The sequence below is a fragment of the Sebastes umbrosus genome, chromosome 8 (genome assembly GCF_015220745.1).
Source record: "Sebastes umbrosus isolate fSebUmb1 chromosome 8, fSebUmb1.pri, whole genome shotgun sequence".
NCBI classification, from domain to species: domain Eukaryota; kingdom Metazoa; phylum Chordata; class Actinopteri; order Perciformes; family Sebastidae; genus Sebastes; species Sebastes umbrosus.
The window spans coordinates 24,368,653-24,390,532 of record NC_051276.1 but is presented as its reverse complement, the minus strand read 5'-3'; the positions used below and the strand labels follow the sequence as shown (position 1 = coordinate 24,390,532).

Sequence of the window (21,880 nt, the reverse complement as noted above, 5' to 3'; positions counted from 1 at the left end):
AGAACCACAATCCTGCAATAACAGTACCTTATAGACGATAAGTTCATGCCTGCCATCTCTTAGCGTGGTCCCGTCTCCTCTCATGAGCCGGACAAAGGCCATACCAAATGGCTTCTCCGATTTGTCCCTAGCTGAAGGATACACAGGAGCACAAAATGCACAGCCAGTCAGTGTAGCTGTTTAACATGGTGGCAGGATTACATGTGGGAGTCTGTCATACAAATAAGACACAGTCACTCACACTCCTGGGAGGATCGGTGTCGAAACATCACCCTCAGGTGACAGCGGTAGACGTCCTCAATGGGGATTGTCACCTTGCAGGAAGGAGAGAAAAGTCGGGGGGAATTAATGTGAATACAGGATTATAAATAATGGAAGAAATGCCATCTGGTGGGAGTTTTGTATGAGCAGCACATCCTGTGTCAATATCTTCCTGAGAAGATTAGTTCATTGAAGAACTAATTAAAGAACATGAGATATCACATTCGAAGCACACGTGGGTCCCTGACGTGAGCTTACCTTCACCGTTTCATTCCAACACGGCTGCTTCACCTGGTAGTAGATGACAGACTTGTACTCTGTGATGCCATCATATCCGGCCCCAGGAAATATCACTTTCTATAGAAATTGAAGGAGGGGGATTAGTTTACATGATAGGAACTAAAAATGTTTTTATTTATTTTATTTTATTTATAAAAAATGTTGAGGTCCTATATCAGGGGATGTCCTGTTCTGTCGAAAATCAAATGTTTTATATATATATATATATATATATATATATATAATTTTGAATTTGTTAAGTGGTGTAAAGCTGCAGCGATTAATCGATTAGTTGTCAACTATCAAATTAATCGCCAACTGTTTTGATAATCGATTAATTGGTTTGAGTAATTTTTTAAGAAAAAAAATTAGATTAATTTGCGATTAATCTCGATGAACATTTTAATCGATTGACAGCCTTAAACAAAGTCAAAATCTCTGATTCCAGCTTCTTAAATGTGAATATTTTCTGGTTCCTTTACTCCTCTATGACAGTAAACTAAATATCTTTGAGTTGTAGAGTCAAAACAAGACCTTTGAGGACGTCATCAGGGACTTTAGGAAACACATTTCACCATTTTCTGACATTTTATAGACTGAACAACTAATCGATTAATCGAGAAAATAATCAACAGATTAATCGACAATGAAAATAATCGTTAGTTGCAGCCCTAAAGTGGTGGACCGACAGCTCGACATTGCTATCCACAGAGCCATGCCGCTAGCACGGCTAAAAAGTACATTTACAGCAGAAGTATAAGAGTTGTTGTTATAAGGAGATGGTAGCACAGTTAGTCACGTGTAAAATGTTGAGTAAAGACGATATGTTGCGTTCACTGGCCTATTTACCTCCATGGAATTGCCTTCATCATCGTATACACTCAGTATAACCTCCACATTTTTCGGGGTCTTCTTTTTGCCACGGTCAAACTCTCCTTGTAGCAAGGTTACGTAAATATCATTCCTCACGATTCCTGAAAAAGGGACAACAGATGATCAGAGGGATGTGCTGAGAATTTATAAACCCCCCTTTCTCATGGCTTTGTAAGCAATTAAAATGAACATGACCATGGCATATGTAGAGCAATGCCCAGCAACAAAGACTTTAATCCACCTGGGAGGATGATTTCTGGAAAGCCCATCTTCCTGACGATAGCCGTGCTGCGGTCGACAAAGTGGGGGTAGTCCTTCCTGACTTGGCCGAGGTCCCCCGGGAGGAGCTTCAGGGTCACAAACAGCCCTTCCAACAAACATGCAAAGAAATTCAATGAGGCAGACAGCAAAAAGAACACACCCCATAGACCCCTCACACATCATTTATTTCCATCAAAACAGAAAGGTCAATTTAGAGCGACCCCCTGAAATCACAGGGGATCACGCTGTCTGTGAGCACTTCGTTTTACCCTGGCCTTTATGATTGACCTCCCGCGTTGCAATGACTTTGTTGAAGACAGCAGTGAGCGGCTCGTTCTCTCCTATGACTCGAGACGGGATGAGCGGAGACATGATGAGCTGCCTCTGACGGATGTAGGTTTCCATAGCTATCCTGGGAGAAAAGCATCGGGACGAGAGTGAGAGAAATCAGATGCCGGCGTCTCTGACAGGTGACAAACAAATGGACGAATGAGCTGCAAAGGCAACGTGAGGCTTTCTGAATCTCCTGACAAGATCCACCATCATCCCTCCCCACACCCCACTTACCTCGAGTGACAACCACAGAGCAAAGTAACACAGAGTGCAAGTACAACACTACTCGTGTGTGTATTTTAGAGTCGTGTCTCACAGTTTTTCTCAGTTGCTTTGGCACAATTGTAAAATGAAAATCATGATTCTCAAAACACTGTGCAATACTCAATCCGGTTTGATTAAATTCAATTACAGCACAGCAGACAATATGTCCATCCTTAATTTTTTGTGAACCTTATCATAATTAGCTTACAGATGTAGCTCATGCAACTGCCTGTTGAGCTTGAGTTTGCCATGTTATGATTTGAGCATATTTGTTATGCTAAATGCAGTACCTGTGAGGGTTTCTGGACAATATCTGTCATTGTTTTGTGTTGTTAAATAATAATTTCCAATAATAAATATATACATACATTTGCATAAAGCAAGCATATTTGCCCACTCCCATGTTGATAAGAGCATTAAATACTTGACAAATCTCCCTTTAAGGTATATTTGAACAGATACAAAATGTGTGATTAATTTGTGATTAATCATGATTAACCACGGACAATCATGCGACTAATCCTGATTAAATATTTTATTCAATTGACAGCCCTAATAAATGCGCTTTTATTTTTTTGTATTTTACATTACTGTTATTATAAGGAGGTTTCTGTGAATAGAGGTTAACACTGTAGATAATGTATTGTAACTGGAATTTGATTTGAGTTTTAATGAATACCATTCAGTTGGCTGTTATGGAAATTGGACTTTGGCTTGCTCTTTGTAAGTCTATGAGAAATTAAGTACAGAAACAAAATGTCAATGACACAGTTCCTTAGACAGTTGACAGTCTCGGTTATGCAATGATAAAGGGACATGTTATTTCTGGGGGGGCGATGAACCCGCTGGTGACATTATTCACTTCTGACTCACGAGTTAAATGTTTTGACGGCCTTTTGCAAATTACAAATGAAGTGCTGTACTGCACTGCATGGATTGATGCGGTAACAGTGTTTCGGAAAATGTGCTTAAGCAACTGAGAAAAACTGTGAAATAAAATATCAGCGTTCCTTTTGTTGTTTCAATCTTGGTAATATATACTTTTTCCATTGTTCATTAGAAAATTCATTTAGCATGACCTTTTTGTTATTAATTTGTAATCATCCACTTCATGATTGCCAGTGGCAGATAAGTCACTCAGTGTTAATGAAATATAAATGAATTTGTCAAGGCTGGAAAGCTTAACAGGTTGTTCTGTGGTACAATTTGTCTTATGTAAGGAGCACGCTTGGAGAATTAGCATTTATTGAAGAGCAGAGAATAGTGTGTCCCAGAAATGTTTAGTCACTTTTACTAGTTAGTTTAACAGAAACTAAGCTTAAGTCTGGAGTAGTATATCAGCCCTAAAGATCTGTCATTCTGGTTAGAAAAATATAAAAACCCACAGCCCTGATAACTATTCTATCCTACGAAAACACGTTTTTGTGGTGTGTACCTCCTCAAGAAGACAGTGAACTGTGACACAGTGAGAAGAGACAAATAGAGGTGAAACGTTCTGGTTTAGATGTCAACAATCAGTCAAGATATTTTTGGGCCTCTTCCATCTAGGAACCCTGTGAACGTATTATCATCCTCACCCCACCCCCATTGTGCAGGTCCTATGAAAACATGGCCTTGAAGCCTGTCTTTGAGAAAAAGCTAACACTCAGGATTGGAAAAAAAAAAAGTGCTTTTTATATTTGTCCTTGAGATGCAACATAGGAGAAGTTGACTCGCATTCTTGAAATAGACGTGATGGAACACAGTAAGCAAAGATAACTCGAGTCCTATTCCAATTCTCTCCCATTATTATTGTGTGCCCTGAGAGAACAAGGTTGAGCGTGTGACGACGTTAAGAAGACTCACTGCTGAAAGGGGATGAAATGTTGTTTGTCCTCGTCGTCTGTTTTGCCATGGGCGACATCTGTAACGTCCATCACTGAAATGACAAAGAGAGCATCACAGTAAGGAGGCAGGCTGCTGTCAAGGGTAAGCTAATTTACCAGATGCAATGCAGTTTTTAAGTTATTTAAAGGTACAGTGTGTAAGATTTGGTGGCAACTAGTGGTGTGGTTCCAGATTGCAACTAACTGAAAACCCCTCCGTTCACTCCTCTCTTTCCAAGCATGTCAGAGACTACACTTTTATGCCTTTTCCCTTTCCTTTAGTGTGTTATATAGCTTTTTGTGCATGTAAAAGGTCTGAACGTTACAAAGCCCAAAGTCCACGCCAAAGGGAGTTACTCTCCCCCACAGAAACACTGCTCCTGAACTGCCTGAAACGCCTCGCTTGAAGTCCTGCCTTTTCTTCTGTAACGTGGTGATGTCACCAAGTAACACATTTGCATAATACCTGCTTAGCGGCTAGTTTGGCACGCCCACAAACAAAGCTAGTTAGAGCGGAGCTGGAGCAGAGACCGAAGACTTTGGTTCAGTTGACCAATCACAACAGAGTGGGCCAGCTGACCAATCAGAGCAGACTGGGCTTATCGGGAGGGGGGTAGGAGCTCAAACAGAGCGTTTCAGACTGAGGGTGAAATGAAGTGCTGCAGCTCATCCGGTATGAGAAAAATAAAGCGTTTTCTGAACATTAAAGCATGTAAACACGTTCGAGTAGAAACCCAAAATACAAGTACGCACCTGAAAATAAGCATAGCAGGTCCTCTTTAATAATTCTAAAAGTGAATTTACTCACTATAAGTCTTGAACAGAAGCTGAGCCAGGTGTCGGATCTCACTCACCTGTTGCCTGGCACGGCAGACAGCCAGCATAGTAAAACAGATTGAGGCTTCTTGATCTCCAGCTTGCGAATGCCTCTGAATTGTTTTTTCCACTCAGCTCTTTTTTCCCAAAGTGATTTTCTTTTTTCCCTGGCTAAGATAAATGTGACGTCTGAGCGAAACGTTCTCTCTAACTCTGGTTTCAGTCCATTTGCTGGAACACCAGAGGAAACCATTCCTCATCAAATCCACTAATGATCTGGCCAAAAACAAAAAGACGGGTGCTAAACCAATTTCCACCGGCTCCTTTGCCAAGGCAGAGCCGAGGCATTTTCTAGGTCAGGAAGCAGGTGTTCCCATTTCATTCAGCGCATGGATCCTTCATTTTTACACCTCTACAGAACTGTTCATGCAACTATAGCATCAGAGAGGCATTTTTTTGTTGTTGTGTGTTGACTTTTGTATCGCCTAAACACACATTGGGACATTTGAAAAGCAGCTCACCAGCCACACCAAATGGTCTCCTCAGTCCTCCAGTGTGTTTCTTGCCCTCTTTGAGCTCCATGCTGCCCACTCTGATGATCTGACACACGAGGAAGAGTCGCTGCCTCATCAAATCACCGCTGCTCAGGTCCTGGAACGCAAAGGACAACCATAAAGATGATTTATTAGGGCATATTAAGTGACAAGGGGCAATACATACAAGCGGCTGTGGGCTGTACGTATCACTAGCCTGCTATTATGTGCATTCATATGGCCGGAGCTGCAGACCAGATGGCAGATGTTACAGGGTGAAAGCATGCAGTAAAACCCTCAAACATATCGCTCTCCAGATTCTTTATGTGTTTATTTTTCTGGAGGTTTTTCCAAGTCAAAGGAGTCTTGACTTGTGTGCTTTGATGGTGTAAATATAATGATTAAATCTCAGCTCTTTGCCTCGATAAATGCGGTTTTATCACATTCTGAACCACTATTTCCTGGCGGCACACAGCAACTTGTTTGCAGGGAACTGCTGACTGCTTCGTCAACATGAACAGCGGCAATATAATGGAGGCAAACGTATTCAAATTTTCAAAGATGTGCCGTGAATGTGAGCCATTCAGTGAAAACTTGCAGCAAATTAAGAGCGATTCCAGGAGCAAATTGTCTTCTTTGTCACAGATTCCAGGCAGCGGTTGGATTGTTGAAATCCGAAGCGGAGGGAATACAGTCAGTGGGTTGGGATTCAGTTACCGTGAATAGAGCTGGCAGGTTGTTGAGTTTTTCAATCTCTTTAGGCATCCCCATACTGTCCCAGCGCACCAGGAAGTTCTCGCTGCATGAATTTAAATAAGAATCACAGTTAGATATCATATTATCTACAGGCATCAGGAGAAATAGAAAATGCAAAAAATGTTCCATTATTTTATCTGTTTTACAAGAGAAAATCCAAAATGTCAAGACAATTCTAAGGTGATTGCATATGTTGAATAGCAATAGTGTGAGTTTCTATTGATCCCTATAGACCTTCCTCAAAGCAGACATTCGCACTTGCCAAACAGGTAATGGCAGACAGGCTTGGCTTACTGGAATTACTAAAAAGGAACAACCGCTATCATTAATGGTATCAGTTACATCTGCAATGTTCCTGCTATGAAAAGTCAAAATGTCTCTCGAGCTCACCTACTTTAATTTGAACTTTGAATTTGAATACTCATTACTATTTTATTTTCACTTAACAATATGCTTCATTTAATTTTATTTACTGGTTTATTATTATTATTATTATTATTATTATTATTATTATTATTATTATTATTATTATTATTATTATTATATATTTATTTTTATTTTATTTTATTTTATTTTATTTTTATTTTTTGTGTGTGACCAAGATCTATGAAGGACGGAACCTGCCAAAATCAAAAATAAATGAATAAATAAATAAATGACTTGATAAATAAATAAATATGTCATTAAATGAAAAATAGATTTAGCCATTAATTAATTGATAAAATGTGACATAAATTGATATTCTGTTTCAATTTGCTTCTTTATTCATATTTGTATTAATTCCCTTATCTCTTTACTCCTCCGTTTAGTTTTCCATTTATTTATTTATGTTTTTATTTTTATTATTTTTAAATGAATTAATTATTATTTTTATTTCTTATCATGGGGTGGTTCTTTGTCTTTGTTTATATTTTTTGGACACAGAAAAAAGGCATACTCTCTTTACCCTTGCCCTCTCCAGAGGGGTCAAAGGTCAGGGTCAGCTGCAGAACCGTACCCAAGGAGCATTCATAAAGCTGAACTTACTTGGTAGACACTTTTATTTTTGTTTTGTTTTAGATGTTCTTTTAATCTCTTCTATTATTTATGCTGACACCATTTTTGCCCAGCTTAGCATAGAGGCGTTCATTTTCTACACCAGCGAGCAGAAGAAGCAGCAGCTTCATGACACCAGCCTAGAGCTTTAACTTAAAACATTATTATGAGTTATGTGTCAATAATAACTCACCTCGAGCCATTATAATTATTCTCCATAGCCATAGTAAACTAATTACATTTCTTAATTCTTCACTTTGTAATTATCCCATGCTAATTGACAAAGTCGCATTTCTTTAAATAAAATTATATTTTTTTAGATTAGATTGTTTGTTATATGTCTTGACTTGGGAGCTACATCAACATCACTTAGTGTCATATTAAGATACATCTTAATGTGGAAGACTGTGTTGAGTGTTTTTCTTTGTATCATGCTGGAACAAACGTTGCTCTGTCACTCAATGAACCCACATTGACAAATATCCTCAGCATGACACTTAACTGTGAAATTAAGGGAAAAGTGAGGAACAAACCTGATGAATTCAGACTGGTCGGGGTCATACAGAGACATGAGCAGCTCGGCATCCTCTCCAATGTTGCATACAAAGTTCTTCAGGTTCATGAGCAGACTGTAGGTGTGCACCGTACTGAACAGGGTCTGACGCTGCATTTCCAGGTTTTGTAGCCGCGTCTGCAGAAAAGCAAGGCAGTGCATGGACACAGGTATTATTTGAAATGGACAGCTACTTTGGAAAAATAAGTGACTGATACTATGAATCAGAGGTGGGACCAAGTCATTGTTTTGCAAGTCACAAGTCTGAAGTCTTTGCACTCAAAGTCTGCAGAAATGCGGACTTACGGAGTGTTCATAAAGGGCTCAAAATGTCCGCGAGAGAGCCCTCAAGGACTTGACGATTTGACAGTGGGACAGCCCGAAACCCTCACGAACTTTGCAGGAAAGCGCCTCAAAGTCTGTGAGTCTGTGAGTGTGGACATTGGGGTTGGGCCGTAGTATGCTCTTCACCGAATGTAATGCCATTTTGACAACAGAGTAACTGGCGCCAACTTTTTCTCCTGCAACTTGATTGGATGCTGTCGGATTGGTTCAAACAAAGTGGATCTGGGTAATTACATTTAAGATAATCAAATGCAAGTCCCAATAATGTTCACCAGAAATAAAGAGTCCAGAGTTTAACAAAAAAAACACAACTTTTCTGGGATTCAGCAATAAAGAACAAAAGAAAGAAATTCAGTTTGTTCAATTCAGTTCAGTTTTTTTCCCCCATGAGTAAATCCTCTTCCCAAACAAATAAAGGATCTCTGTTCAGTGTGTTCAGTTCAGTTATTTCCACACCAGTAAGTCCTCTTCTTAAATAAATCAATAAAGGATCTCTCAAAAAGAAAATAAACCCAACATCTCTAACGCTGTCTACCGGGCAGGTGATCGTCTTCCTGCACACACTTCTTATATAACAGACTTTTTAATATTTGGTCTTGGGGTGGAAGGTATAAAGTATTTTCAAGTCAAAAGGCTGAAGTCCAAGTGAAGTCACGAGTCATTGGTGTTAAAGTTCAAGTCAAGTCTTTTTTTTAATTCGTCAAGTCGAGTGTAAAACGTGTTACTTGAGTCTGACTCGAGTCCAAGTCATGTGCCACGAGTCCATACCACTGCTATGAATAAATCAAAATCATGCCTTCTCTTCTTGTATCCTGTCATCGACGCTGCGGGAGGCGGTCTCGTGCGCCCGGAACAGACTGACCGTGCTGGTCCAGTCGGGATCCAGCGTGTTTCCCGCTTCATCTCGCACCACCAGATCCAACCCCAGAATCCTGAGCAGCACAGAGGATCAAACAGAATCAGCTGAGTTTATCTGAGAGCAATTAAAACTTTACAATGGTGTTTATGTCACAAGGCAGTTTGTTGCAAGTCAGCAGGATTCGTACCGGTTTCCGTAATCAATCTTTGCTGTGACTTTCTTTCTGAGCTCCACAAGGTCATCCTTAGGCAGCGTTCCCGACACTATTTGGGATCGATATTCGATGAGGCTGTATGCCATCTGCTGAACACCCCTGAACAGGGATATCTTGTTCGCCTGTCAGACAGAGATGTACACACTTCTAACAATACATCCTTCAGCGGCGTGAAACAAAAAGAGAAAAAGTGGTATGAATCAGAGTGTGTGCTAGAAACAGAGAGGCTGATAAGACTATACATACCACGTAGAGCTTGTGCCATATCTGCGCCCATTCCCTCAGAGTGGCCCCGAGCTCCTGCACCAGGGGCAAGTCCGTCGGAATAATTATTTCCTGCTGGCTACCGGCCACAAGGAGAGAATAATAAGATATTGGGAAAAGTGGCTCATCACTCACAGATCATGTCTCATAATTTGGACAGACTCAAGTGCATTTCTAAGACATGATAAATAGCTGGATGGTTTTCCTGCACCGGCCAAGAAAAGCATTACTGAATCTTCACTTATGGTAATTACAAGCCTGCTGCTATGTTATTGGCAAATGACGAGGCAAAACCAAAGGCTAAGTGGATCATCATCACGCCGATAGATATGTTTACTGATATGTGATCTCACCCTGTTCCCTCAACGGTAGCCTCCTTTAAGTGGATGTAGGACGCTGGGAAAATGCCCTGAGGAAACAATGAGGTAGAATCAGTACATATACATCACAGCGCTGGTTATAGGATGATAGAGTGCTAATGATGCCCTCACCTTGTGGGATTTCTTCCGTAGCGTGTGTCCCCTATACCAGCCTGAGGAAATATTAATTAACAGAGAAAGATGTTATAGTGAGGGCAGACACAGGAGTGATGACATTACACCTCGTCCTAGACTCATTTACATTATTATTAGGGCTGTCAATCGCAGCGGGCTCAGTTTTAAAGCTGGAAGATACTGGTATCATGAAACTACAAAACTGAAGGAATCCATTGGTACCAACCATGTCATTCTAGCTTGTCGCGAAGGAGGCTAAATAATGTTGCAAACTTGTGCAATTTTTTGGCGAGGAAAAACTGGCATGGCCATTTTCAAAGGGGTCCCTTGACCTCTGTCCTCAAGATATGTGAATGAAAGCGGCAGGTCATAGTCAGGTCAGCACACTGACAGCTGTTGTTGTAACCTTCACAGGTACTGCATTTAGCATAAACAATGTGCTCAAATCATAACATGGCAAACTCAAGCCCAACAGGCAACAACAGCTGTCAGTGTGTCAGTGTGCTGACTTGACTATGACTTGCCCCAAACTGCATGTGATTATCATAAAGTGGGCATGTCTGTAAAGGGGAGACTCGTGGGTACCAATAGAACCCATTTTCATTCACATATCTTGAGGTCAGAGGTCAAGGTACCCCTTTGAAAATGGCCATGCCAGTTTTTTTGCCAGAATTTGCGTTAACGTGTTATTATCACGTTAACTTTGACGGCCCTAATTATCATGCATAGCATATCTAGCACCGGTTAGTTCAACATTTCATTGAGGATCCTGTGTCAGCTTGCTTTAAAGAGGAAAAGAGAGATGTGTCTAGGCCTGTTGCGCGTTCAGGCTCGCTCACCTTCCAATTTCTCAAGTATGTGCACCGTGTCGCCCACCTGCAGACACAGCTCCTGCTCACCGCTGGGCTCATAGTTGTAGATTGCTGAGGGACAAAGCAGGATTGTCTCATTATGAGAAACACACACACGACATTCGACACATACTGTTCTCGCAAAGCAAAGACAGTTTGACTGACGTGTTTTGTTCCTACTCAAGGTCCAGCGGATTAGGAAGAAAAAAAAAAAACCTTTTTCAAATCAGTCATCGCACAGAGGAGAAAGTCTGCTTTTTAAAAAAGTTCTGGATCAGAGGTTTGCCATTTCTCCCAGGGAAAAGGAAACCAATTCGCCCTCCTTGTCGCAGAACTTCTTGGACTCGCAAGCATAGAGGATCTTTGATTTATTCCTCATCTTGCTGCTCTTTGTAACAGCAGGCTGTATGCTTGTGCAGCAGGCCTGTGTGTGACTCAAACCTTTAATGCCTTTTTTGACGATTCTTAATTGAAACAGATGCCTGGGGCTGGGTTTAACGTTCCAGGAAATGGACTGTGCTAGAGCAGGTAGCTTCAATAAAAAAAAAAAGAGGAGTGGAGCTAAAAAGGTGATGGCATCACATCCTCCTATATGTCTGATATCATCATACCACTGTGGCCTTTGGTCAATAGTTACACTCTGCGAGCCCTGCCCTTCCCGTCTCTCAGTTTATTAACCCAACAGTTTTCCTGGAGGCGACTCCTGTCTTTCCTTTTCAACTCTCAAACCAGGACCTGTGGGAGGGATCACACGCACATACGTAAACACACGCGCCCAAAAACCAGACTGAAGTTGCAAAAGAGAAACCTTGGCAAACAATACTGTAGCAAAGGTCTCTGCCTCGACTTGAGGGAGCCGCAGCAGCGAGCAGCCTCTCTCGCAGTCAGATAGAGGAACTATGAGCCGAGCTCTGCCCTGACTTGCATGGTGATAATGCTTGTTGCTTGAGGCTAGATTTCACAGCACGCTTCAACTGGCTCGGCTTATCAGACCTCAGTCTGAATACCAAAACTTGACAAAACACTGAATGTGGCTATCCTACTCCCTCTGTGACAGCCTCCTCAAGGATAGATTTTTCCAGCTTTCCATAACACTCATATGCCCAGGCAGACGTCTCTCCACAGGGAATCAGTTTTTAGGTTAAGACTGTGTTTGTGTAACCGGCCCGCGGGGCTCTTAAAATATTAGGTTAGATCCATGCCGGCCATGTTGTTAGGTTATCACCTACTGCACAGGTTCACATGAATGACACCTTACTGTAAGATCCCTCATTCGATCATCAAAACGGAAAGCAAACACTGAAACCTAGAAAACCCTTTTCTTACTTTCTTTTCTCACCCCTTGAATCAAAATTTGAATTTCCTCACATCTCAGTTTTGGTATCATTCTTCTTCCAAACAAACCACAATAATATGAACAAAAAAGTCAGGCGTTTAGGGCGAACACAGTAACATACTAGGGCTGTGTGTTGGCAAGAATCTGGCGATACATATCATGATACAGGGGTTACGATTCAATATATTGCGATACATTGCAATACTGTAAGCAAGGTGATATATTGTGATTTTTAAAATATAATTTTAGGAAAACTATCATAACATAAAGAACACAACACCATATGTATAACATCTGAGTAAATGTGCAATCAGAACAGTGGGAGAGGGATGTTCCGATGCATTTTTTCCTTCCCAATACCAATTCAGATACCTGAACTTGCGGTATCGGCCGATAACAAGTACCAATCTGATACCAGTGTGATAAAAAAACATTTATAATTATTATTATTATTATTACTACAGCTGTTTACTACTGACACCTACTACTAATAATGATTTTGAAAAGGTTATGCATGCTTTTATCACCACACGTCTTGCCAAGCCTCTTTGTCTCGCCTGCAGCTTGTTCAGAACGTGGCAGCTCGTCTTTTAACCGGTACACGTAAACGTGAGCACATCTCTCCTATTCTGGCTTCTCTTCACTGGCTCCCTGTGCGTTTTAGGATTGATTTTAAGATTTTATTATTAACCTAGAAATCGTTAAATGGGCGAGCTCCAACTCATCTCTCAGATCTTTTAAAACCACATCTTTTATCAAGGACACTCAGATCCACTGACTAGTTACTTCTGACTGTCCCGAGGTCAGAGTTAAAGCTCAGCGGTGACCCAGCCTTTTCAGTTGCAGCTCCAAAGCTCTGCCTCCACATGTTCGGCTGTCCCCCACACTGCCTGTTTTCAAATCAAACCTCAAAACACACTTTTATTCCTTGGCTTTTGCCTCGGCATGAGAGTTGCCTTTTTTAATCCTTTTTCCTTTCCTATTGGTCTTTTATTATTTTAATGTCCTGTTGGTTTTAAATTGCTTTTAATATTTTATTGTGTTGTTTTTATGGGGGGGGGTTTATGTATAATTGTACAGCACTTTGGTCAACATTTGCAGTTTTTAAATGTGCTATATAAATAAATTTGGATTGGATGTATGGATGTGATAACTATCTTTGTTGTATGGCCTGGCTCAAGTTAAACCCTTTGTAAAACATGAACAAATACATACAGAGGATGAATGCAGTAGAACTTTATTTTATTATTCAATTTGTCAGTTATAAAGAACATAAATAAATCAGTGAACAGCCTGGACGCTAATTTGTACTGCAGGGTGCAATATTCACACACCCTACTATGGTACTGCCACTCATCGAAACGGAAGCCTTACATACTGAACATATCGCTGTTTTACTTGTTGAATTTTCCACTGTGAAATATTGCCAAATGACTGACATTTTCCTCGCTCTGACTACCGTTACACTCTCCACTAGCACCGCACTGTTGCTGTTTGTTATCCTCACCTGACAAACTACCTGCAATCAGTTCTTCTTCGCTGCTCTAGAACAGTAGTTGCCAGTGGCAGCCGTGATACATCCAGGGCGACAGCACAGTGAAGGCTACTGTTTTGGAGCGGCAAAGAAGAATTGATTTCCAGTTAAACATGTTGATTTTTTTTCTGGGATAATAAATTATGCTATCGGATCGGTGCATAGACTGACGTACTCGCCAATACAGAATTTTGGGCAGTATCGGACGCATTTCCAATACTGGTATCGAACAACTCCACAGAGGGATCTGCATTTGCATTTATCACAGTTCCTGTAACATCCAACATCATAGCACTACTTTGAGAGGGCACATACCCTGAGAGGGCGCATCTCTTTGCAAATGAAATAAAGTATTGACTGAGTTCATCTTTACATTTTAACTATTAATTAAAAATCGATATAGTGTTTTTGTGGATTGATACAGTATCGCAACACATAATATCGCGATATTCAATATTTTCCTACACCCCTATAACATACTGTGTTGTTTTATTTAAAAAGAAGTTACTGGCACATGCTGTGGAGTCTCTTGAAAAACAATATTTGTTTTCATCAGGAAACTATTTGTGTGGTCAGAACAATATGGAATGAAACATGCACTAGAGAAATGACATCTGCCTCTGGTCACGCCGAGAGTGACAATGGTCCGTTCACCAACTCGACACAGCGGCCGGGCCTGGCAACAGCGTGGCAACGCGCCAATGGCAGGCTCCCAGTCGAGCGCGTTGTGATGCCACACTGTCTAAACTAAAAGCAACAGTCTGGGCCTTGGCAGCGCGGCAGCTCATCCGTACAACTCTGACTGATACACACTATCTTTCTCTTCAACTTGAAATGCCGAGCCTGAAGCCCCTGTGGTAAATTCCAATAGAGCCTCAGTCTGCGTGGGTTCAAGTTAATGTGCATACTAATGTTAAATCAAAGTCAGCCTGATTCACTCTAAATGATTTATCATAGAAATGGATTAGCCAACAATTAAAGAACGCCACGGCTGAGCAGTTTGAGCAGCTGCTGCCAGCTCATCAAAGTTAACACGTTTTCAATGAGAATCCATTGTTCTCATTGCTGACTGGATGAGACGGCAAAACATAAACAACTATAACAAGTTATGGCTTCAATAAAACACACACGCACAAACAATATGATGCAAGATACACAAACAACACAATGCAAGATGCAAGAGTCTAGCAACCAATTCTTTAACTAGAGCTGCAACGATTAATCAATTAATGTCAACTCTTCAATTAATCACCAACTATTTTGCTAATCGATTTTTCAGTTTGAGTCATTTTTTTAAGAAAAAAAACCTCTAAATTCTCTGATTCCAGCTTCTTAAATGTGAATATTTTCTGGTTTCTTTATTCCTCTATGACAGTAAACTGAATATCTTTGAGTTGTGAACAAAACAAGACATTTGAGGACGTCATCTTGGGCTTTGGGAAACAGTGATCGACATTTTTCACCATTTTATAGACCAAACGACTAATCGATGAATCGAGAAAATAATCGACAGATTAATCGACAATGAAAATAATAATTAATTGCAGCCCTACCTTGAACGTACAGATAGTTCAGGTTAAGGCAGGGCAATATATCGAGATTATATTGATACCGTAATATGAGACTAGATATCGTCTTAGATTTTGGATATCGTAATATGGAATAAGTGTTGTCTTTTCTTGGTTTTAAAGGCTGCATTACAGTGAAGTCATTTTCTGAACTTACTAGACTGTTCTAGCTGCTCTATTATTTTATCCACTTATCCACGTCATTATATCCACATTACTGATGATTATTTATCAAAAATCTCATTTGTGAAAGCACCAATAGTCAACCATACAATATCATCACAATATCGATATCAAGGTATTTGGTCAAAAATATTGCAATATCTGATTTTCTCCATATCGCCCAGCCCTAGTTGAAATCCACAGAATTCATTCTGATTCTCAGCAGGAAAAACTTTCAAATCAAATACATGACAGAAATGAAATCATAAAGCCATAAATGGGGCAGACATATGACGTCCTTCTGGACAAACCGACTCTGATTTAGCAAAAATATCAACCATCATTTTCACTTGTACAAAAGAGCTTGTAAGCAAAACATTTTTAACCTACTAAACTATTTAAAACAAAGACAGGAGGCATTGAGACAGGGGCATTACATAAGAAAATGAGTTGTGATTTTGTTAAGGTCTTCAGTAAGCTACCATTCAGTGACGTATCATCTATTATAAAACTTGCATTCAAGTGCCCATATTTCAAATGTTCCCAAAGTAGGGAGAGGTAGTATATCTATAAAAGTCATTAGGTAAAAGCAGCAAGTCTATTAAAGTTTGTTTTTGAGCCAGTTCTCCTCAGGCAGGACATTTCAAAACATAAAGGCCTCGGCAGGAAAGCCTTTTACCTCCCGTCTACCGTCTAGACAGCCAGAGACGATCTGTAGCTCTTAAATCCATGCTGCAGCTAATAAGCCCTTGTAGGTTATCCATAAATCAGACAGCTAATTCTCAAGTTCAAAGCTAATAGTGCAAAGAGGGATAGCGTTAGACCATCATCTTTTAATTCTGGTTAAAAACCCCGCTGCTAAGAAAATTACATTACCTTATCTGAAGGAGAAAAACTCAACAATGTCTTTCTACAAATTCCTAAAGAACTACTCTGAAATTATGTTATAAAAGTCACGACTGACCATCCAACCATCTGGTCAGTCCATCAAAACTGAGAACAAGGTCAACACTTCTCTCACCGGCAGCAATCACATATATATGACATCGCTAGACACACAAACAGGAAGGTTTCGATTGCGATCGACTGAGGCCGCGAATCTCAACAGCTTTAGATTTGTTAGAAGACGCCCACGCAGCCTAACACCTGCAGAGCAAACAACTGTAAGCTCTTCATCATTTTACGGAGACTTATTTGTTATTTATTGCATAATAATACAAAGTGGAAGTTGTGGCTAAGTACATGAAAACTGTTTTCACATGACCACAGTGAGTGCGAGCCTAAGTCTTTATGTCTTCAGTGGCTTGAATGGCAGCTCCCTGAAGAAGACTTGAGGTCATTATAATTATAGTAGTGCTGCTGCTTCTATGGCATTATAATCATTATAAGTACATTATTATACAATATATATAAGAACACACAACATCTAAACTTCAGGGGTTGCTATACGATGGTCCAAATGTAGTCATTATTATAACAGATTCAATTATTTAAGTCCCCCTCCACTCAAAAATGGGTTTTGCTTATTGTAATACTCGGTTGTTTGAGCTTCAACGTGCATGGTTTGACACTAGAAGTTCTGTTTTGACATTTATCTGTGCTCACCTTAGATCTGAGTTCACAAAGTGTACGTACGAGCATGGTTTAGGACACCACAACTTCTTTGGGAGTCAATCGTGGCCCAACACGCAACTTACATCATCATTTTGTTGCTTTTTGTGAGTTGATATAAATGTAACTGATTGTTTTAAATATTTATGAAATATAATATTATCTCATCGCAGGCCCCTGAATTGAATCGGATCCAAATTGGATCGTGGCAGACTTTGTGATATCAGCAAACATCGCATTGTTGTCCAAAGAATCAATATAACATTGTATCATGATGAAACTTGTGATTTACACCCCTAGTGCCTACATTGCCCATAATGCAACTCAACCACCGCCAGTTCGGTCGGAGATCTGGGTGTGTTATTCTATAGTAGCAGATAATGTAGCCTCAAGCCGCTATGCTCAAGCAGAGCTCAAGCCTCAAAGAGAAGAGGGCTGCAGAGGTCTGTAAACCACACTTCTTTCTCTAACTCCTCACATTTGTTTTCATTTTAAAACTTGTTGTCTTCAGCAGCAACCGACGCCGACTCTAGAGACATCACTTGAAGCAACTTATGAGATTTTGCGCAGCCCTTTAAGAGCCCCAAAAGGTTGTATTCATATGTAGTGTAGCTACCACAACAGTGTTCCGCAACACCTGTTAACATGTGTAAAATAAAACGTAGTTCCCCTTTAACTTCCTGGATTACTGTTATTGGGCAAGGGCATCAGTTGGCCACAAATGTGTGATGTCGTTCATGTACGCTGCTGTCATTGAAAATGGCCACATGCCCGCTCATTAAGGAGACCTTGCCCTGAAATCTAATAAAGCTGCAGGATGTCATTATGGATGCAAATAATGTAAAAGCAGTCAAAGCTGCAGTAAATTAAACTAACAAGTTCTTCACTGATTTCAATGCTTCATTTGAGTCACGAGCGCAGCGCCTCTCTTCAGGATATTAAAATTAGGATGCTATCCTATTAAGATGGTGTCACAAATGCACCATTAAAAGATGGTGTTGATACGTTAAGCCCCATATTATCCACATTTCCCTGTTAGCTGGCAAGATATAATTGATATTATCAGAAACCGCGTGACTTCTCTTTCATCTCAACATGCCGTTGCTTGTATTTGGGCACAGCATGGGTTGACTAATCGGATTAAAAGTGTAAGACAGGGTCCGATGGCATTTTAAGGATGAAGTACAGTGTTAGTGACTCCTGCCCCGTTACAGAGACGAATGGCGGGAGAAAGGCACAGTCTACACAATCACGTTGACCGCCATATACTGGGATCTTAAAGGATTAACACATAGAAATTCCTCAACATCAGCTGCTAAAACAAGGTCATATAACCAAGTGGGTAGTGTTTGTGCAGCAGAGCACTCCATACCGGCCTGCATTTTGTGGTTTAAACCTGTTTTTAGTCGCAACACAACACTTTCTTCAAAGATAAAGTCGGTGAAAGGATCCAGGTCAGAGCGAGGTATTTTCAGTTCCGGGCTCTGATTCACACATACTCAAGAAAGACTATATTCACTGTCCACACATGCAGGGTTTTCCTCTTGTGTAACGCATCTGCTGCACACCAGGAAACACTGTCTGTAATAGTGTTTGTAGCCTGTAAGCACAGATTTAACGGTGAGTCAGTACCAATGATCAGCCAACCTGTTCAGACAATTAAAGCTGGGGTAGGCAAGTTGGAGCAAATATGATGGAAAAAAGTTATTTTTATAAAACGGTCACTATATCCTGACAGTGGTGCATGAGACAGGTAATATGAAAAAAATCATGTGCCTCTGTGTCCTCCGGTGCTCCTAATGGCATCTCAGGATTTCACAGACCGGAGGAAAACAACCAATCAGAGCTGGGGCCTGTACTACGAAGCGAGTTCAACATCCCCAGGGTATCTTCTCATTATCTGGCTTCACTAACCCTAACAAACGAGATCCCGCTAAGCGGTCCTACGAAGGTGGTTATCAACTCTGTAAATCAACCCAGGGTTTCTCAATCTGGTCGTGAGCGCGTTCACATGAACGGGGAGGTGTTTGCAACATCTGACCAATCACAGACATGGACAAGTCCAAAGATATGCAGACAGGCAGGCAGAGCGGCACATTTTACAAAGAGTAAACTGTATTAGACAAATACGAAGAAGTTAAACACTTAATCCAGGCTAAAAGTAACACAGTTGAAGCTGCCAAATGCAGGAAGGACAGCTGGCGAAAGAAAAAACTCCCGACGTGTGAATGCGTAAATTAACAGTTATTAATTTAAAGGAACACTAAGATGTACTCGTCTAGATATAAATAGCTTTTAAAATGTATAATGGATGACTGGATTACACCTAATCGTGGCCAGAATTATTTATGAGGCGTGTATGAGTATTTGAACCTTCTTTCAGCTGCGCCCCCCCCTCACAGGCGCTGTGAAACGGACTCAAGAGGAAGTTAAATAAATTCGTATAAAAATATAATTCAAAGCGGTAAATACCCACAGCATAAATCCAGCTGTCCTTCCTGCATTTGACAGTTTAAACTGGGTTGTTTTTAGCCTGGATTATGACTTCAACTTCTCTGTATTTGTGTAATATTATCATAGGATCCAAGCACTGAGCTCTGATTGGTCAGTAGGCGGTGCTTTTATACGAGTTGATCTCTTATCTGGAACATAACCTGCTCTGGAGCAGGTTAGCTGTTCAGCATAAGTTACCATGTTGATCTACCCCGGTAAGAAGTGATCCAACCTTCGTAGGACGGAAAACCCAGAGTTAACCCTGAAGTTACCTCGCTAACCGCAAATCCTGCTTCGTAGTGCAGGCCTCTGATCTGGAGCCTGCCGTCTCTGAGCAGCTGTCAATCACTCACAAACTACGATCAAACGGTCAAACTAGGCAGCGCTGATCAAATATGAATAAATATTCTGTTACTGTAATGCCAAAAAAAATGTTTTCAGAAACATCTTGTAGTGTACTGTTTAGATGTAAAAATGACAAAGTTTGTGATCCGGCCGCCATGTTGAGATCAGTTGAGGAAATACTAAGCACCGCCCACCAGCCAGAGCACACTTTCTCATTTTACAGCTAAACAGTACACTACAAGATGTTTCTGAAAACATTTTACGCGAGAAATAGGCATTACAGTAACAGAATATTGATTCATATTTGATCAGCGCTGCCTAGTTTGATCGGACTTTGTGAGTGATTGACAGCTGCCTCCGTTGAATGAACACTCAATAGGAATGACCTGTGATTGGCCAAAGTCTCTGTCACAGGCTAGATTTCTTAAAGCCTGAAAACAGAGCCATGAGGAAGTGCAGAAGTCTATTTTTCTCTCAGAACACTTGAATTACAATATGCTAAAAGGTTTATTTTAATATTCTTGCCCAATGATGCCAAAAAAACATCCTAACTACTGCTTTACTACTTTAACCCATTACAGTAAAAACCTGAGAGGAATTTCTCAGAGCCTACAAGTTGATTTGCCTTGAGGGCGTGGCGGAGGACTACCTGATAGCATGAACATGCATGCACAGCAAAGTAAGCCCACAAATGTGACAGGGCCACACCTTATTTTTGCAAGCCATTGCATTCAAAAAAATGGAAAGGAACACAAAAAAAAGTGCTGAATGGCCTGAATAAGATAGACAGACACAGTTAAGCCCTATAGCGTAGGGTTAAGTGTAGCCAAGCGACACTGACAAACCCCAATGTCTATGCAAATCCTGTCCTCTTATCTGACATGCATACAGTCCCAGCAGTGGCTCCCATGTGGGGCCCTACAGGAGTCCTTGAGGGGGGGCTGCCAGGGACCTGCCAGCAAAATGAGGACTCATTTAAGTTTCACTACTACTTCCACAAGTCAGCTCAGTGAGGTTAAGTACAAGAATGACTGGTATGCTCATTGAACTCTTGGCTCTTTTCCATTTTTTTCCACACCACCTATTATGGACAGTTATACAATAAGTCATATATCTATAGGACAACAAGGAGGGTGAATATAGAGAAGAAAAAAAAAAGTGTGTGGAAAAACCCAGCTGGGCAAACAGTGTCCATGCCCTCCATGCACCAACAACAACAATAATAACTTTCCCAACTGCACAGCCCTCTTTCCAGTGAAGTTAGTTGGGAGTTGACTCGGTGAGCTTCCCACCAGCTAAAAACACAAACGTAGCAGCAACATCTGAACACTCACCGACTCCATACTTCTCTTTTTTAGTGGGAATCCAGCGGGTCATTTCGGGGGGAGAGGCGTAAAGTTGTCTTAATAAATAAATAACTATATACAATTGGTATAAACGAGGACGGGCGGTGCACTCCTGCTCGTCCTGAGCTCTACAGTTCCGCCATCATGGCTTGTAAACGGGGGAGGAGAGAGAGAGAGAGAGAGAGAGAGAGAGAGAGAGAGGAGGCGCTCACTGCTGGGAGGACAGGACAGAGAGAGCAGGAGAGGCGTGAACTGTGAGAGCTTCACAAACCCCCCAAAACAACAACAACAACAACAACTCCACACCACACCACAGACATTTTACAGGGGTCAGCAACCTTTGGCTCTGGAGCCTCATGTGGCTCTTCAGCTCCTCTCCAGTGGCTCCCTGTGGGTTTATAAACATGGAAATGAATAACTGTTTTTTTGTTTATATTTTTATTTTTATTTATCATTGTTGTAGGTCTATGGTACGACGGAGTATTAGGGCCACATTGAGGAGAAAAATAAATAAATCAGAGATTTTGAGAATAAAGTCATAGAATTATAAAGTAGTAATTTAACGTGCTATTTTCTTTTTTTCTCGTAAAGTTATGACTTTATTCTCGTAATATTACGACTTTTTTTCC

The 21,880-nt window shown here is 40.7% G+C and overlaps 1 protein-coding gene across 4 annotated transcripts in view; it reads right to left on the bottom strand.

Annotated features, from left to right (window-relative positions):
- Positions 1-21,488, bottom strand: part of dock5 (dedicator of cytokinesis 5) — a 41,785-nt gene extending 20,297 nt beyond the window's left edge. For 3 of the 4 annotated variants that reach the window (XM_037778161.1, XM_037778162.1, XM_037778163.1), the window contains exons 1-17: positions 21,240-21,488; positions 10,845-10,928; positions 10,003-10,043; positions 9,865-9,920; positions 9,494-9,590; positions 9,221-9,369; positions 8,971-9,106; positions 7,810-7,967; positions 6,203-6,284; positions 5,474-5,603; positions 4,117-4,189; positions 1,944-2,086; positions 1,655-1,780; positions 1,390-1,514; positions 520-618; positions 242-314; positions 28-131 (exon numbers count right to left, since the gene is read on the bottom strand). In XM_037778161.1, coding sequence (XP_037634089.1) covers positions 28-131; positions 242-314; positions 520-618; positions 1,390-1,514; positions 1,655-1,780; positions 1,944-2,086; positions 4,117-4,189; positions 5,474-5,603; positions 6,203-6,284; positions 7,810-7,967; positions 8,971-9,106; positions 9,221-9,369; positions 9,494-9,590; positions 9,865-9,920; positions 10,003-10,043; positions 10,845-10,928; positions 21,240-21,282 — 1,719 coding nt within the window. In that variant the 5' untranslated portion in view covers positions 21,283-21,488. Of the gene's footprint in view, positions 1-27; positions 132-241; positions 315-519; positions 619-1,389; positions 1,515-1,654; positions 1,781-1,943; positions 2,087-4,116; positions 4,190-5,473; positions 5,604-6,202; positions 6,285-7,809; positions 7,968-8,970; positions 9,107-9,220; positions 9,370-9,493; positions 9,591-9,864; positions 9,921-10,002; positions 10,044-10,844; positions 10,929-21,239 lie in introns of those variants that run through there. The other variant, XM_037778165.1, reaches the window with a different exon arrangement.
- Positions 21,489-21,880: the final 392 nt, after the last annotated feature.